At 46.4% G+C, this 19,417-nt stretch overlaps 1 protein-coding gene across 1 annotated transcript in view; it reads left to right on the top strand.

Moving 5' to 3' along the window:
* The window catches only part of LOC138669780 (uncharacterized), a 143,783-nt gene that overhangs the window by 9,279 nt on the left and 115,087 nt on the right, over positions 1-19,417 (top strand). The window contains exon 2 of the mRNA XM_069756511.1: positions 7,801-7,830. Coding sequence (XP_069612612.1) covers positions 7,801-7,830 — 30 coding nt within the window. The remainder of the gene's footprint in view (positions 1-7,800; positions 7,831-19,417) is intronic.

Here is a 19,417-nt window from a genome sequence, read left to right as displayed (position 1 = left end):
TGCTGCAGCTATATAAGCTTCGCATGACCGCACGGCCATGCGCTAGTGTACAATTGTATACGTGTGTTTTGTTGTGAGTGCAAGTCGTTCATTAAATACCCCTACCCTATTGTATGACTGTTTGCGTAAGGTGTATGGCTGCTATCTAGCACCCGTCTAACCTCTCAACGTGTTACACACTAATCAGTGGCTATTGCTGTGACCGCCAGTGCGGCACCACGTGCCAGTAGTGCGCTTCCTAACCCACGTCCGGGTGCTTAGTGGTGTCTGCCAGCACGGCACAGTTCGGACTTCGGTGCTCTAACTATATCTAACAGTTATCTAACACAGGCAGTTGCGGTGTTGTGCGCAAGTAGTCTGTACAGACTTCAACCCTTAGTCTTGGGATTGAGTTCGCTGACTACTTGCTTGCACTCATTAATGCAGTATTGCGGACCTGTGGCTTTACAGGGTTCGCTTCCACCGCCATATAGCACTGCCATTTACTAGCAGCAGGTTTTCACCTGCACGGTGGACCCTGGACTGCGAACGCACTAATATTATTTCACCTTATACTTGGTGCGTTCCGCCAGTCCTAACACTTGGATTCTTGTTTTTTCCATATGAGAAAAATCAGACATCTGAATGAGCCCTTATTTATATCACAAATGAAGACAACAATGGTGTAGATACGATTGTTACTTCTGAGACTTACTTCCTGAATATCCTCATGCTTCTTGGTTGATTTTTAAAATACCACAATATCACTGCCATGAATGAATCGCTTTCATTTCACAATAAGATAATGGGATGTTTCAATCCTGCAATTCTTTAAAACATTTCTAAAATTAACCCATTCCAGTTTGTGCCATTTTGGGTTCATTTTCTGCTTTTGTTTATCCCTGCCTCCTAATTTTTTATTTTCTAGTTGACATCACTATATGAGTAGAGATGAATGCATCTGTGAAGATTCAAATTCTGCGAATCATGAAATTTGATTAGCAGTGAAAATATTTTCTGTGAATTTATGGTACAGTCCAAGAGTATAATGTAGGATAAAAGCAAAATAAAATAATACTCACCTCACCTGAAATCCCCACAGTTCATTTTCAGTCTCGGAACCTCTTCTATTCTCTTTTTCCCATTGTGTGCATTTTCTGTGGCCTTCTTCACTTCAGACCCTGGCTTCCAGTTTGACAAGACCTCTGACTGACTTCAGCCTGTGGCATGGTATAACTTGGGCAATACGTGTAGTAACATCATGACATTGCAACATTTACTGCAATGGCATGGATCAAAGTGACGTCCAAAGCCTTGTCCAGCTTTAAGATCTGGCCTGGACTGAAGATTCAAAGGAGAATGCCACATGCCTGTCCCCCTATGGTTTGGCAAATGACCTCAGCTGGCCATCATTTTACTGAATTCATGCGAAGCAAACTGCAACAACTCCATATTCTGTAGAATAGGGACTTTTGTAAAATTCAAGGCAAATTCAATTTCACTCAAATAAATTTGCCCATCTACTATATAATTATCTAAGGGTCACTTCTGTCTTTCTGTCTGTCTGTCCTTCTGTCTGTCACGGATATTTATTGGTCGTGGCCTCTGTCTGTCATGGAATCCAAGTCGCTGATTGGTCGTGGCAAAACACCCACGACCATTGCCACGACCAATCAGCGACGGCCATAGTCCAGCAGCAATATGGCCGCTCTTTCCACCCTGCAGTCAATGCCCGCTCCATTCTCCCCTCCAGTGTATATCCAGTCAGCCCTCACACAGGGTTAATGCCAGCGTTACCGGAGCATGGTGTAACGCACTCCGGTTATGCAGCTATTAACCCTGTGTGACCAACTTTTTACTATTGATGCTGCATATGCAGCATCAATAGTAAAACAATCTAATGTTAAAAATAATAATATTACAAAAAAAAAGGTTATTCTCACCCTCTGACGTGCATGCTGTCCTCGGCAGTGCAAGCGGCAGGTTCCGGTTAAAAAGATGCTATGCGAGAAGGACCTTCCATGCCGTCACGGTCATGTGACCGCGACGTCATCACAGGTCCTGCGCTCACACTAACCCTGGCATCGGAAGCTGCCGCGTGCACCGCACACAGGCGACAGGACTACAAGGGGCCTTCGGAGGGTGAGTATATGTTTCTTTTTTTATTTTTTAACCTGTTACATACGTGGCTGGGCAATATACTATGTAGCTGGGCAATATACTACATGACTGGCCAATATACTACGTGGCTGGGCAATATACTATGTGGCTGGGCAATATACTACGCCACTAGGCAATATACTACGTTGCTGGGCAATGTACTACGTGGCTGGGCAATGTACTACGTGGCTGGGCAATATACTACGTCACTGGGCAATATACTACGTGGACATGCATATTCTAGAATACCCGATGCGTTAGTATCGGGCCACCATCTAGTTTCTACATATGCTTGACTTTAGAGGGATGAGTTTAAATTTAAATGCGAACATTTAATCCACCACACGATCTACTGAAAAATGAGAAAAAAAATTCTTTGGTGGATTGGAAAAACAATCCAATTCAATGATTATTTCTTTGGTTTTCTTTTTTTCATTGTTTGTTAACCCCTTAGTGACAGAGCCAATTTGGTACTTAATGACCGAGCCAATTTTTGCAATTTTGACTACTGTCAATTTATGAGGTTATAACTCTGGAACGCTTCAACGGATCCCACTGATTCTGAGATTGTTTTTTCGTGACATATTGTACTTCATGTTAGTGGTAACATTTCTTCGATATTACTTGCGATTATTTATGAAAAAAACGGAAATATGGCGAAAATTTTTAAAATTTTGCAATTTTCAAACTTTGTATTTTTATGCCCTTAAATCAGAGTGATATGTCACGAAAAATAGTTAATAAATAACATTTCCCACATGTCTACTTTACATCAGCACAATTTTGGAAACAAAATTTTTTTTTGTTAGCGAGTTATAAGGGTTAAAAATTGACCAGCAATTTCTCATTTTTACAACACCATTTTTTTTTAGGGACCACATCACATTTGAAGTCATTTTGAGGGGTCTATATGATAGAAAATACCCAAGTGTGACACCATTCTAAAAACTGCACCCCTCAATGTGCTCAAAACCACATTCAAGAAGTTTATTAACCCTTTACGTGCTTCACAGGAACTGAAACAATGTGGAAGGAAAAAATGAACCATTTTTTTTATTTTCACAAGTGTAAAAACAGAAATGTAACCATAAATTTTTTTATGCAATTTCTTCTGAATACGCCAATACCCCATATGTGGGGGTAAACCACTTTTTGGGCGCACCGCAGAACTTAGAAGTGAAGGAGCGCCGTTTGACTTTTTCAATGCAGAATTGGCTGGAATTGACATCGGACGCCATGTCACGTTTAGAGAGCCCCTGATGTGCCTAAACAGTGGAAACTCCCCACAAGTGACACGATTTTGGAAACTAGACCCCTTAAGGAACTTATCTAGATGTGTGGTGAGCACTTTGAACCCCCAAGTGCTTCACAGAAGTTTATAACGTAGAGCCGTGAAAATAAAAAATCGCTTTTGTTTAAACAAAAATGATCTTTTCGCCCACAAATTCTTAATTTCACAAGGGTAACAGTAGAAATTAGACCACAAAAGTTGTTGTGCGATTTCTCCTGAATATGTCGATACCCCATATGTGAGGGTAAACCACTGTTTGGGCGCACCGCAGAGCTTGGAAGTAAAGGAACGCCGTTTTACTTTTTCAATGTAGAATTGGCTGGAATTGAGATTGGACGCCATGTCGCGTTTGGAGAGCCCCTGATGTGCCTAAACAGTGGAAACCCCCCACAAGTGACCCCATTTTGGAAACTAGACCCCTTAAGGAACTTATCTAAATGTGTGGTGAGCACTTTGAACCCCCATGTGCTTCACAGAAGTTTATAATGTAGAGCCGTGAAAAAAAAAAATCACATTTTTTCTACAAAAATGATTTTTTGCCCACAAATTTTTATTTTCACAAAGGTAACAGGAGAAATTAGACCACTAAAGTTGTTGTGCAATTTCTCCTGAGTACGTCGATACCCAAAATGTGGGGGTAAACCACTGTTTGGGCGCACCGCAGAGCTTGGAAGAGAAAGAGTGCCGTTTTACTTTTTCAATTTAGAATTGGCTGGAATTGAGATCGGAAGCCATGTCGCGTTTGGAGAGCCCCTGATGTACCTAAACAGTAGAAATCCCCCACAAGTGACCCCATTTTGGAAACTAGACCCCCCATGGAACTTATCTAGATGTGTGGTGAGAACTTTGAATGCCCAAGTGCTTCACAGAAGTTTAGAATGCAGAGTCGTGAAAATAAAAAATATTTTTTTTTCCACAAAAAAGATATTGTAGCCCCCAAGTTTTTATTTTCACAAGGGTAACAGGAGAAATTGGACTGCAATAGTTGTTTTCCAATTTATCCCGAGTACGCTGATGCCCCATATGTGGGGGTAAACCACTGTTTGGGCGCACGGCAGAGCTCGGAAGGGAAGGAGCGCCATTTTGGAATGCAGACTTAGATAGAATGGTCTGTGGGCGTTATGTTGCGTTTGCAGAGCTCCTGATGTACCTAAACAGTAGTAACCCCCCACAAGTGACCCCGTTTTGGAAACTAGACCCCCCAAGGAACTTATATAGATGTGTGGTGAGAACTTTGAATGCCCAAGTGCTTCACAGAAGTTTAGAATGCAGAGTCGTGAAAATAAAAAATATTTTTTTTTCCACAAAAAAGATATTGTAGCCCCCAAGTTTTTATTTTCACAAGGGTAACAGGAGAAATTGGACTGCAATAGTTGTTGTCCAATTTATCCCGAGTACGCTGATGCCCCATATGTGGGGGTAAACCACTGTTTGGGCACACGGCAGAGCTCGGAAGGGAAGGAGCGCCGTTTTGGAATGCAGACTTAGATAAAATGGTCTGTGGGCGTTATGTTGTGTTTGCAGAGCTCCTGATGTACCTAAACAGTAGTAACCCCCTACAAGTGACCCCGTTTTGGAAACTAGACCCCCCAAGGAACTTATATAGATGTGTGGTGAGAACTTTGAATGCCCAAGTGCTTCACAGAAATTTATAATGCAGAGTCATAAAAAAATATATATATATTTTTCCACAAAAAAGATTTTGTAGCCCCCAAGTTTTTATTTTCACAAGGGTAACAAGAGAACTTGGACCCCAGAAGTTGTCCAATTTATCCCGAGTAAGCTGATGCCCCATATGTGGGGGTAACCCACTGTTTGGGCGCACGGCAGAGCTCAGAAGGGAGGGAGCACCATTTGACTTTTTGAGCGCAAAATTGGCTGTCGTGTTTGGAGACCCCCTGATGTAACTAAACAGTGGAAACCCCCCAATTCTAGCTCCAACCCTAACCCCAACACACCCCTAACCCTAATCCCAACCTGATCCATAATCCTAATCACTAACCCTAACCATAATCACAACCCTTACCCCAAAACAACCCTAATGTCAACCCTAACCATAACCCTAATCAAAACCCTAAATCCAACACACCCCTAATCCTAATCTCAACCCTAACCTCAAACCTAACCCTAATCCCAATACACCCCTAATCACAACCCTAACCCTAACCCTAATCACAACCCTAACCTTAACCCTAATCCCAAACCTAACCCTTATCCCAAGCGTAACCCTAATGCCAACCTTAACCCTAATACCAACCCTAATCCAAACCCTAACCCTAATCCCAACTCTAACCCTAACTTTAGCCCCAACCCTAGCCCTAACTTTAGCCCCAACCCTAACCCTAGCCCTAAGGCTACTTTCACACTTGCGTTGTTTGGCATCCGCCGCAATCCGTCGTTTTGGACAAGAAACGGATCCTGCAAATGTGCCCGCAGGATGCGTTTTTTGCCCATAGACTTATATTGCCGACGGATCATGACGGATGGCCACACGTCGCCTCCGTCGTGCACTGGATCAGTTGTGTTTTGGTGGACCATCGGCACAAAAAAAGTTCAATTAAACTTTTTTTGTACGTCGCATCCGCCATTTCTGACCGCACATGCGTGGCCGTAACTCCGCCCCCTCCTCCCCAGGACATAGATTGGGCAGCAGATGCGTTGAAAAACTACAGCCGCTGCCCACGTTGTGCACAATTTTCACAATGTGCGTCGGTATGTCGGGCCGACGCATTGCGACGGCCCCGTACCGACGTAAGTGTGAAAGAAGCCTAACCCTAAATTTAGCCCCAACCCTAACCCTAAATTTAGCCCTAACCCTAACCCTAAATTTAGCCCCAACCCTAGCCCTAACCCTAGCCCTAACCCTAGCCCTAGCCCTAACACTAACCCTAGCCCTAACCCTAGCCCTAACCCTAACCCTAGCCCTACCCCTAACCCTACCCCTAACCCTAACCCTAACCCTAGCCCTTACCCTAACCCTAACCCTAACCCTAGCCCTAGCCCTAACCCTAACCCTAGCCCTAACCCTAACCCTAACCCTAGCCCTAACCCTACCCCTAACCCTAGCCCTAACCCTACCCCTAACCCTAACCCTACCCCTAACCCTAATTTTAGCCCCAACTGCTGTTCTCCTGCCGGCCAGCAGATGGAGACAGATGGCGGGCGCACTGCGCATGCGCCCGCCATTTTCTTTTGCCGGCGGCCAGGAGGAGCAGCAGGAGGATCCAGGGACGCAGGTGAGTATTGTAGGGTCCCCGAATCCCCCTATTTCTCTGTCCTCTGATGTGCTATCACATCAGAGGACAGAGAATTACACTTCACTTTTTTTTTTTTTTTGCGGTCGCCGGTAAACAGTTAATTACCGGCGATCGCAAAACAGGGGTCGGTAAAACCGACCCCGATCATGCTCTTTGGGGTCTCGGCTACCCCCGGCCGGCGGGCGCACTGCGCATGTGCCCGCCATTTTTAAGATGGCGGCGCCCACCGGGAGCCATGAGGAGCACCGGGGGAGATAGGTAAGTATTGGGGGGCCACCTGGGACCCCTTTTCTCTGTCCTCCGATGTGCGATCACATCGGAGGACAGAGAAATTAAAAAGAGATCGCTTTTTTTTTTGCGATCGCCGGTAAATGGTTAATTACCGGCGATCGCAAATGCGGGGTGGGTAAAAAAAACCCCGAATCATGTTCTCTGGGGTCTCGGCTACCCCCGGCAGCCGAGACCCCGGAGAAAATCCGACTCTGGGGGGCGCTATTCACTTTTTCCACAGCGCCGTTATTTAACGCTGTGGTTTAAGTACCCTTAGCGGCCGCCGTTAAAAGGCGTATCGGCGGTCGCTAAGGGGTTAAGTTAAGTAAGAAGAATAACATATTAGTTAACATGTTGGTATGTATTCAGTGATATCTGTTTTATGTTTTACTACTTTTCAAAAATAAAAAAATCAATTTCTGTTTCCATATGTTAGCCCCCCATCTCTTCTATTATTCCAGTGATATTTGGGGGGTTGCGCTATGGATTTTAATGAAGCTACAATATCATGGGGTACATTTTATTCATCACTTTTTATACAAAACTCCCTTGCAATTCTGGCTTTTTTTCACTGTATTTAGCAGGTAGAATAAGTAATGTGACGTGTTAAAAGATAAAACTTTTTTGGACACCACAGTTGCAAATATTTATTGTAAGTTTTTTTTTCCCCCAAAATTAGAAAAAAGAGGTGATATCATTTGCAAGTTTTAAGTATTTTTTTGAACACTATACTTTTTTAAATTTATCATACCACAAGTGACTTGAACCTTCTTTTATTTTACAGTCTCAGTAGTAAATATTACATTTTTTGCTTGAAATGTGACTTATATTCTTTTTTTGCAGTTTTGGCTCTTGCCCTTGGAGCTCAAATTGGTAAGTTCCCATACCTACATGTTTTTCATATAAATAGTACCTTCACTATCATATTTTTGCAAAATAGTTAAAGTACATGTGAACAGGGTCAGACTGGTTTACAGGGGAACATATGAATCTCATTGTGGGCATCTGTGCAGTAGAGAGTCCTCCATCCACTTACATGACTAGGATTTGGCTCAATTCACCACAAAACGCAGCATCTCATCATTCATTTGTGAATAAGGGTAATGTAATATACATCAAAGCTCACAGACACAAAAAGAGGACTTAAAAGATCCTCTTAAAAGTTGAAAAAAGTCAGAGAGAAAAAAGCAGAGATGATTACCTGCTCAGGCGTCCAAAACAAATGCACTGGCAGGGTACAGCGGACCTAATTAATGATGGCAAAAACACAGGTGCAACAGTACCAATGAAACAACCACTTTCAATCCAGTGTTGGCTGTTTGGTATTTTAGTGCCCAAAAAGATAAAGGATAGTAGTCTGCATGTGGCATTATTCACACAGGCAATGCAGAGCATCTGGCTTACAGCCCATTACTGGGGCTGGGATCACACATACTCCGGCACTCCAAAGCGAAGCGTGCAGCCGCACAGCAATACATGGAGCTGCACGCTCCGCTCCAGAATGCCGGCGCCAGAGCTAGGTTTTCACCTGCGAGACTCGGCCGTATCTCACGTCTGTGTGATCCCGGCCTAAAACACATACTGGCTGGCTGCCCAGCTCTGCATAATCTGTGAGAATAATGTTACATACAGACTAGTATCTTTTATCTATTTGTGCACTAATACCAAACAGTCAACACTAGTGTTGAGCATTCCAATGCTGCAAATATCGTGTATCGGCCGATATTCGCGGTATCGGAATTCCGATACCGAGTTCCGATACTTTCTCAATATCGGATACCAGAATCGGAAGTTCCCAATGAGCCAGTTTGATTTTAATTCAGCCAATGGGCACATCCTGTTATGCATGTTAGTCATGTAACTACTGGCATGGCTGTGATTGGCTGCGGAAATGATGCCATGATGCACTATAAAAGTTGCCGCCGCAATTTTGGGTTCACTCTGCTGTGAATTCAGTTAGGGACAGGACGCTGTGTTCTGACTGAGGGATAGTTTGAGATAGCGATTTGCTTCATTGTGCTTTACCCAGGCTAATTTAGCAACCGCTGTGTGAGAACCTTGTTTTTGCCTTGCAGCGCTGTTCACGGCTGTCTGCAAGGTCTCTGTGTGTGTGAGTGCAGCTCACTCTGTAGTCTGTTCTGCAGCTACAGCCTGTTGTAGACAGCTCAGTGTGCGTCACTGCCTCATACTGTTCCATTGTCCTTTTTTTAATTAGTGCTGCCTGCTGCACATTTTGTCCCGATTTATCCTATTATGGGTTTCCATCCGTATCCTGCTAGATTGTGGAAAAACACTATATAGGAGTACATAGAGGAGCTTATTTAGGCCTTGCAGCGCCGTTCACGGCTGTCTGCAAGGTCTCTGTGTGAGTGCAGCTCACTCTGTAGTCTGTTCTGCAGCCACAGCTGGTTATAGTCAGCTCAGCGTGCGTCACTGCCTCATACTGTTCCATTGTCCTTTTTTCAATTAGTGCTGCCTGCTGCACATTTTGTCCTGATGTATCCTATTAGTGGGTTTCCATCCGTATCCTCCTAGATTGTGGAAAAACTCTATATAGGAGTACATAGAGGAGATTTTTTGGCCTTGCAGCACCATTCACGGCTGTCTGCAAGGTCTCTATGTGAGTTCAGCTCACGCTGTAGTCTGTTCTGCAGCCACAGCTGGTTATAGTCAGCTCAGCGTGTGTCACTACCTCATACTGTTCCATTGTCCTTTTTTCAATTAGTGCTGCCTGCTGCACATTTTTCCTGATTTATTCTATTAGTGGGTTACCATCCGCATCCTGCTAGATTGTGGAAAAACACTATATAGGAGTACATAGAGGAGCATTTTTTGGCCTTGCAGCGCCGTTCACGGCTGTCTGCAAGGTCTCTGTGAGTTCAGCTCACGCTGTAGTCTGTTCTGCAAAAAAAACTAAAAGTTTATAAAGTTCACCAAACTCTCCACTTTAGAGTTGTGTAGGCCACGCAGGGAACAGTCATTCATGCGCAGCTTTGCAGGAGCTCGCCGTACCCCACTGATGCGGGACGAACAAATTGAAGCCGTTGTCGGATGGATGGCAGCTAATGCATCGACTTCAATTAGTGCCACATCCTCTCAGGCACAGAGCACTGAAGAGCACCCATCTATCTCTTCACCACCTGCCAAATTGCCCAGGCAGTCAGAGAGCCCAGGATAGGAGCCATCTCTACTTATGTTCTCTGAATCTCTTTGCTTGGAAAGAGAGGGCCAGCCAAGCAGCATTCGAGAAACTGAAGAAGAGGCAGTATGCAGTGATGTGCAACTGCTTTATCTCTCTCAAACTGAAGAGGCAGGTGGACCAGTGCCTACGGTCAGCACACCTCAGTACGCATCTGATGATTAGACTCAGGTGCCACTTTCTGGTGCGTACTGTGCTGCCGAGACTACCCAGGAGAAGCAGTTGTTGGAAGAGAGTAGTGTAGATGATGAGGTCCTTAACCCATCATGGCGCGAGGTACAGGAAGGTGGTGGGAGCAGCTCTGAGGAAGAGATTCCCCGAATGGCCCAAAGAGGGAGAGGGAGGGGGAAGACTGCATTGCCTATAGCCTCCACTTCGGCACCCATTAGGAGCACGCCTCTTCCAAAAGCCAAAACGAGCGCTCCCAAGACTTGCAGTGCCTGGTCTGTTTTGGACACAGTTGCAGATGGCATTTGCTTTGTCAAATGCAAGCTGTGTAATTAGAAAATCAAGAGAGGGAAATGTGTCAGCAACCTCAATACCACAAATATGTGGAAACATGTGCGGACCAATCACGTGGTGGATTTACAAAAACACACTGAAGACCTAGGCCAACCTACGGCGCACCTACCACCTCTTCAGCTCGTGTTGTAGCCTCTTCCTTCAGCTCACACACAGCTTGTTCGGTTTCCTCACAGGATCGCCATGGAAGAACCTCGGGCACTGTTGTCCAGAGACCCAGTGTAATTCCACCCACAGCACCACGTTCCCTGTCATCCTCACACTCCCAGCCCAGTCTACAGCCATTGGTAGCACAGGCATGGGAGAAAAGGTGGCCATTCTTGGCAAACCACCCCAGAGCACAGGCTCTGAATGCTGGCATTGCAAAACTACTGTCCCTTGAAATGCTGTCATTCAGGCTGGTGGAGACTGACACCTTCCGTAACTTGATGGCATTGGAAAGTCCCAGAATACAACATGCCCAGCCGCTTTTATTTTAGCAGGCAAGCCATCCCTGCCCTGCAAAAGCATGTGGAGGGAAACATTGAACATGCGCTACTAAACGCCATCAGTAGCAAGGTCCACCTCACCATCGATGCGTGGACCAGTCACCATGACCAGGGACAATACCTTTCCCTCACTGCCCATTGGGTAAATGTTGTGGAGCCATGTACAGATCTTGAGAGTGGTGCTGTACGTGTTCTGCCAACTCCATGTATTGCAGGAATCCAGTCTGTACACATTGACGACTCCTCATACACCAGTTCTTCTGAATCATCGCTGCAGGAGCCAGCACAGTCCACCTCCACATGGACCCGTGAACGCTTACCTGTTACGACCGATATGAGGATGAGGAGTCACAAATGCCATCTGCTTCTGAACAGTCTGTGCAACGTGTTTCCTCACAAAGGCCTAGGCAGGGGACACTTTGTGAGGAGGATGAGGAGTCAATGGAGGAGGAAGACATCTGTCCAGAGGAGGGAGTTACACAATACTCTAGTAGTCAGTATGTAGAGCGAGGCATGGAGAGATCTAGGAGGGTGGTGATGCAGAGCAGGCAGAGATCATGCCTCAAGCAGGGGACAGCGTTTATTGGCCAGTTGGCAGTCTGCAGCACATGGTTGATTTCATGCTGCAGTGCCTGAGAAACGACCGCCGCATCGCCCACATTCTCAACACAGCTGATTATTTGGTGTACACCCTCCTAGATCCTCGCTACCGGGACAACTAACAAAGCCTCATGACACTGTTGAACCGGGACTGTAAAATGCGGGAGTACGAAGACACACTGGTGCATTCCATCATCTTCTCCAGTCCAACCGAGAGCAGTACTGCTAGTGCTTTACAAAGCAGCTCAGTGCGTCGAGGCAGTGGAGGAAGCTCTGCACAAAGAGGTAGCAGAAGCAGTGCCTCAGCACAAGGGAAGACCAGTATGGCCCAAATGTGGCAAAGTTTTGTGTGCCCACCACAAATGTCTACACCACCACAGATGGCTCCTGTCAGCAGGAGGCAACGTTTCCGTCAGATGGTGACAGACTACATGTCTTGCCCTCTCAGTGTCCTCCCAGATGGCTCTTCCCCCTTCAAGTTTTAGGTCTCTAAGCTGGATACATGTCCAGAGCTTTGCCAGTATGCATTGGAGGTGCTGGCTTGCCATACTGCTAGTGTATTATCGGAACGCGCCTTTAGTGCCGCAGGTGGTATACTAACAGATGGTCGCATGCGACTATCCTCCGATAATGTTGACTGGCTTACTTTTCTGAAAATGAACAAGGCCTGGATCTCGCAGGAATTTGCCTCTCCTCTTCCAGATTAAATAATTGGTTGGCAACAGTATCCAGGTCTCCTGTTGTGTTCATGTTTCTACCACCTGAACTGTAATCCCTGGGCTCCAACACCGCCAGTTGCTGCTCAGAAGTGCCATCTGCACAGTCAACACATGACCCAGTGTTATAGGGTTTCAGTAACGTTACTGTCATGATCTGCATTTTTTTCCCTGTCCTGTATTTTGTATAATATGTCATGATGTGATGCGACTTCTCTTTGGTTGTATTTACTGTACATTTTGCAAAGTCATGGGATGTATGTAACTAACCTGTCTTTTTTCCCCAATACTTGAAGCCCTGAGCTATAATGTAATTAAGCTTTGTCCACAACACTAGTGAAGGAATAGCCATTCTTCCTCACAGCAGGTGGCTAGTCAAATGCACATACTGAATAGACTAAGTGGAGCCGACCAGTCTAGAATCTTCTGGTGGACCCAACCATTGAATAGAAGGTGTGACCCTTACCCCCTTCATTGGCTGATCCCAGGAACTCAGACAATCCATTCTTATTTTTGAGATCAGATGTGAGTTGACCCTTGAAGGAGAAGGAGTGGGGATTCTTAGCTGAGGCAAGACCCCACCTCCATCTGTGACTGCGGAAGCGAACGGCAGCTGGAGGTAAATACCCAAAAAAGTCCGTGGGTTGTGTGGTACGAGGAGGAAATAGCATTGCTGGGAGAAGAGGCCACCATAGAAGATAAGAGTGAGGCCATTCACAGAGCTCAGGAGATGGCATTGCTGGAGAGGCAGATCGCTTTGGAAGCAGCTAGAAGCTCCAGACAGACTGTAACCTCAGCACCCACCATGAGGGAACTCCCAGAGCGCAGATGTTATGGATGTGGGCAGAGTGGGCATCTGCAATTCCAATGACCAGGTGTTCGGAGGCAGAACAGCTACAGACCGCCTTTGCCTGTTCATTATCTACAGACCCCCTCACCAGGAGAAGAGCTGGATTCAGTCCATGCAGATGTTCTTCTAGGAAATGATGTGGGAAATCTTCATTGCCACATTGTCGGTGCGTTAACCAGAAGTCAAGCCAAGAGAGCAGTGGATGTGGATGTGTACAACCCATCCATGGAAATGGGGCCACCAGAACTGCCGTCACAGCCGGTGAGTGATTCTTCTTGTGGTGATAATATGAAAGTTACTTGGGATAAAGTTCAGTTTAGACAAGAGGTAGAGACTGACCCCACCCTTGCTAGTTTTAGAGCTCGAGCTGAGATAGGGCAGCTAGGGGAGAACAGGGAAAGAATTATCAGAGAAAATGAACTTCTATATCGGATTACCAATGCCAACACCCTAGATAAGCCCTGGACTTATAGCAAACAGCTGATTGTTCCTCAGAAGTACAGAATTTAGAATTTCCCTATTACACCTTGCTCATGAGATTCCTACTGCTGGCCATCAAGGCAAAACTCGCACGGAGAGACGATTGACTCAAACTTTCTATTGGCCGGGAATTTCTCAAGCCGTAGCGCATTTCTGCCGAACTTGTGACATATGTCAGCGTAGAGGGCGACCCGGAGATCACCCAAAGGCTCCCCTGCAACCGCTCCCAATAATAGAAGAACCCTGGCTTATTGGACCCCTGGCTAAACCAAGTAAATCTGGAAAACAGTACATTCTCACTGTTGTGGATTATGCCACCCGATATCCAGAAACGGTGGCCTTGTCAAGTATTTCTGCAACCAAGGTGGCCGAGGAACATCAGCTGCTCCCCTGCTGTGTATCCGGCAATTGCTCCTGGTACCTCCACACTCACACTACTTCAGATATTAAACTTGCTTCAATTAGGCCTCGGCCTACACCATGATTGACCCTGGGCTCCAACACCGCCAGTTGCTGCCTGGAAGTGCTGTCTGCACAGTCAACACTTGCTGCTGTGTTATTGGGGTTCAGTAACGTCAGCTGCTCCCCTGCTGTGTGTGCGGCAATTTCTCCACTCAGCTTCTAGCATTGACCCTGGGCTCCAACACCTCCAGTTGCTGCTCGGAAGTGCTGTCTGCTCAGTCAACAGTTGCTCCTCTGTTATTGGGGTTCAGTAACACCAGCTGCTCCCCTGCTGTGTGTGCAGCAATTTCTCCTGCTCCCTCCACACTAAGACTACAACAGATATTTAACTTGCTATAATTAGGCCTTGGCCTTAACTATGCTTCTAGCATTGACCCTGGGCTCCAATATCACCAGTTGCTGCCCAGAAGTACTGTGCGCACAGTCAACAGTTGCTCCTCTGTTATTGGGGTTCATTAACGCCAGCTGTTCCCCTTCTGTGTGTGCGGCAAGTTCTTCTGCCATTTTTTTGCATTGACCCTGGGCTCCAACACCGCCAGTTGCTGCACGGAAGTGCTGTCCGCACAGTCAACAGTTGCTCCTCTGTTATTGGGGTTCAGTAACGCCAGCTGTTCCCTTGCTGTGTGTACTGCAAGTTCTCCTGCCATTTTTTTGCATTTACCCTGGGCTTCAACACCGCCAGTTGCTGCACGGAAGTGCTCTCTGCACAGTCAACAGTTGCTCCTGTTTTTGGGGTTCAGTAACGCCAGCTGTTCCCCTGCTGTGTGCGGGAACTTCTCCTGCCATTTTCTTGCATTGACCCTGGGCTCCAACACCGCCAGTTCCTGCCCATAAGTGCTGTCCGCACAGTCAACAGTTGCTCCTCTGTTATTGGGGTTCAGTATCGCCTGCTGTTCCCCTGCTGTGTGTGCAGCAAGTTCTCCTGCCAGTTTTTTGCATTTACCCTGGGCTCCAACACCGCCAGTTGCTGTCCGCACAGTCAACAGTTGCTCCTCTGTCACCATGGCATGCGCTTAGGGATCAGCTGACGCCGCATAGTCTGAAGGAGGCGGAAGGAGATGAGTGAGAGGTGAAGATATGCACTCGGCATGCCCATGAATCCTAGCCCCGCAGTGTGAATAAATCAGAAGACACTGCTGGGCAGGATCTCGGGCAGCGCAGCCGCACAGGAGCAGTCAGCCTGACAACAAATGATGTCAGAAGATGGGCAGCGCTAACTGCGCATGCCCAAGGGATAACATAACAGCTCAGGCTCCGGAACAGATTCAAACAACGCTGAGGAGGTGGCGCCAGGCACCAAGGGGGTATGAATGATGGCTGTGCTGCATCTCATTACGAAGGAAAGTCCCACATCCGCGACGGTTTCACGTTATGAGGGGGCACATTTTATAAGTGTTAACTTCAGCGTATGCAAGGAGCATAAGTAAAAGAGCCACCCTTTCCTTGTGCAGCATTAGTGCTGCACAAGGTGGCTCTTTTAGTTACAAATGCCTGGGGGGTTACAGGTTCCCTTTCAACTTGCTACAATTAGGCCTCAGCCTACACTCTCTTTCTCCTGTAATATCTGGGCTCCAACACCGCCAGTTGCTGCTCGGAAGTGCTGTCTGCACAGTCAACATATGCTCCAGTGTTTTGGGGTTCAGTAACGTCAGCTGATCCCCTGCTGTGTGTGCGGCAATTTCCCCGGCTCCCTCCACATTGACACCACTACAGATTTTAAACTTGCTCCAATTAGGCCTCAGCCTACACTCTGTTTCTCATGTAATCTCTGGGCTCCAACACCGTCAGTTGCTGCTCAGAAGTGTCTTTGGCATGTGTACTCCCTCCTGCCCAGCCTGGTTCCAGCACGCCAGCTGTTTCCGGGTAATGTCAAGGTCACTTTGCCTCCAAAACATTGTCCTGTCGTGTTGCTGTCGGGATAGACAACTCTATGGTGCCTGCAGTTTCGGTGCTTCCTATGTGGGCTGCGGGAACTGGCAATCAAGGCTAGTTCCATAGTGTCAATAGGACAAGCTCCCCCTGTAGGACTGTGGGTTTTCGGTAACTACGACCGGCTCGCGGCATAGCAATTTTTTTTTTCCTGTGGACCTTCTGCTGCCTATGTGAGTTCCAGCACCATTAGCTGGTTCTTTGGAAGACAATTTTGAATAGATCCCCCTGGATCAAGCACTGTCAGCTGGTTCCAGGCAGAGCCTTTGGCTTAGGTGCCTCCTTCTGGGTATCCAAGTTCTACCATCATCTGGTGGTCCTTGGTCGTGCTTTCTGGCACGGATACCTCCTCCTTAGTAACTGGGTTCCAGTACCATCAGCTGGTCCACGGTAGTTCCATTGGCTCTTGTACCTTCTGCTACCCATTCGGGTTCCAGTACCGTCAGCTGATACTCGGCAGTGTCTTTTGATCTTGTACCTTCTGCTCTCCATCCTGGTTCCAGTACCATCAGCTGGTTCCAGGCAGAGCCTTTGACTTAGGTGCCTCCTTCTGGGTATCCGAGTTCCACCAATGTCTGGTGGTCCTTGGTAGTGCTCTCTGGCATGGGTACCTCCTGCTTAGTAACCGGGTTCCAGTACCGTCAGCATGTCCTCGATAGTTCCATTGGCTCTTGTACCTTCAGGTAGCCATCCGGGTTCCAGTACCATCAGCTGGTTCTCGGCAGTTCATCAGTCTTCTTGTACCTTCTGCTACATTTCCAAGTCAAAGCTTTTGGAAATAGTTTTTGGTAATCACTCTGGATCTCCCTGTCGACGACTCTAAAGAAGACGACCCTGAAGACCACCCCGAAGAAGACGACAACCCGGGAGACGACGACCCCGGAGACTACGATCCTGAAGACCACCCCGAAGAAGACGACGACCCCAGAGACAACGACCCTGGAGACGACAACCCTGGAGATGACGACCCGGAAGACCAAGAAGCAGAAGAACAAGAAGCTGCAGAACAAAAAGCAGAAGAACATTAAGCATAAGACTAAAAATCAGAGCAAAAGATATTATCTAAATTATAAGCAGAAGAAGACTAAGCAGTGTATGGGAGTGAGTCCGTTCCTCCTCGTGGTGCCCCTGGAAAAAACCTGTGGCTGCAGGCCAAACTGAACGCTGACAAATCCTGTTGTTAATCTTTTGTGACAGGCAGAACGGAAGGTGTAATCTTCAAACTTTTATAGATAACAACTACAGGAACGCCTGTCACAAATAAGAATATGATGAAGAAGAAGAATATGAAGAAGATGAAGAAGTAGAATATGAAGAAGAATAATAGTTGAATAAAAAAATATGAAGTATATGTAAAAAAAAAGAATTGTAGTAAGAAGGTGAAGAAGAAGAAGATGAATAAGGTGAGGGACAAGTTGATGAAAAAGATGCTGCCGCTGAGGATGATGAAGGAGAAAGTGTGGGAGAAGTAAAAAAAGAAGGTGAAGAGCATGGAAGTAGTGAAACATAAATATCTGACAAAATATAAAAAATCTTAACATAGTCAATATTAGAGTTAAGCGACTTTTACTTTTTTTGGATTGAGTCGGGATTCGCGAAACCCGACTTTGTCAAAAGTCGGGTCGGGTGAAATCGGCCGATTATTGCGAAAAGTTGGAGGCTGACCGAAACACATAACCCAATGCAAATCAATGGGGAATCAAAGTCGGCAGTGAGTGGAGAACAGGAAAACACCTACAGTGCCCATTTTAATGCCAAAAATATCAATTCGTATTACTGATGCTTGTCAATCTTAATTAACTTCATAATAATAGTTAGGCATTGAAAACTGGGGGTCATTTGGCTAAAGTTGTGGGGGGTAGGGCTGACTCAAGATTTTCGTGGGCCCGGGAAACGCGGAATACGTCACGGCGGTGGAGCAGGGAGAGGTAAGTATTTCGACTTTGCAAGTGCTGTGATCCTGACCGAGCAGTAGGGGCCCACTCGTTGGCATTGGCACTCGCACAAGGCCCCTCATAGTACGGTGGTGTGTTTGACGGCGGGTGGCGCCTCCCACCGGCAGAGACACTTTTGCGTACTATGAGGGGCCCTGTGCCAGTGACGTCACAAACGAGTATGCCTCTCCACCTAATGAAAGAACCTGCACTTTCATCGGCACCTTACTCTTTGTCCCCGTGTAAGGTGGTATAGTATGTGAGAAGGGGAATCTGACTTTCAGCAAGGTCAGATTCTGGCTGTGTAGAGTGCAAGGGGAATGTAGTGGTCTGGGTCAATGTACCAGTAGACTCATCTAGCAGTGGCTGGCCAATGGGCAGGATGAGAAGGAAGCACAGCTATAGACCCAAAATAAGAAAGTAGGCTAAATCCAGTTCAAAATTGGTAACAGGACTAAACAGGCGGCATTGCTTTGTTCAGTGGAGGACAACAGTAATGAGAGGCTGACACAGTTAGTAGGCCCAAATAAGTAAGTAGGCTAAATGCAGTTCAAAATTGGTAACAGGACTAAACAGGCGGCATTGCTTTGTTCAGTGGAGGACAACTGTAATGAGGGGCAGACACAATTAGTAGGCCCAAATAAGAAAGTAGGCTAAATGCAGTTCAAAATTAGTAACAGGACTAAACTGGCGGCATTGCTTTGTTCAGCGGAGGACAACTGTAAGGAGTGCCTGACACAGTTACTAGGTCCAAATAAGTAAGTAGGCTAAATGCAGTTCAAAATTGGTAACAGGACTAAAAAGGCGGCACTGCTTTGTTCAGTGGAGGACAACTGTAATGAGAGGCTGACACAGTTACTAGGCCCAAAAAAGTAAGTAGGCCAAATGCAGTTCAAAATTGCTAACAGGACTAAACAGGCGGCATTGCTTTGTTCAGTGGAGGAAAACTGTAATGAGTGGCAGACACAGTTTCTAAGCCCAAATAAGTAAGTAGGCCAAATGCAGTTCAAAATTAGTAACAGGACTAAACTGGCGGCATTGCTTTGTTCAGAGGAGGACAACTGTAATGAGAGGCTGACACAGTTACTAGGCCCAAATAAGTAAGTAGGCTAAATGCAGTTCAAAATTGGTAACATGACTAAACAGGCGGCTTTGCTTTATTCAGTGGAGGACAACTGTAATGAGTGGCTGACACAGTTAGTAGGCCCAAATAATAAAGTGGGCTAAATGCAGTTCAGAATAGGTAACAGGACAAAACTGGCGGCATTGCTTTGTTCAGT

Source organism: Ranitomeya imitator, chromosome 3 (assembly GCF_032444005.1).
Source record: "Ranitomeya imitator isolate aRanImi1 chromosome 3, aRanImi1.pri, whole genome shotgun sequence".
Lineage (NCBI taxonomy): Eukaryota > Metazoa > Chordata > Amphibia > Anura > Dendrobatidae > Ranitomeya > Ranitomeya imitator.
The sequence above is the reverse complement of the archived record's forward strand: the minus strand, read 5'-3'. Positions and strand labels throughout refer to the sequence as shown.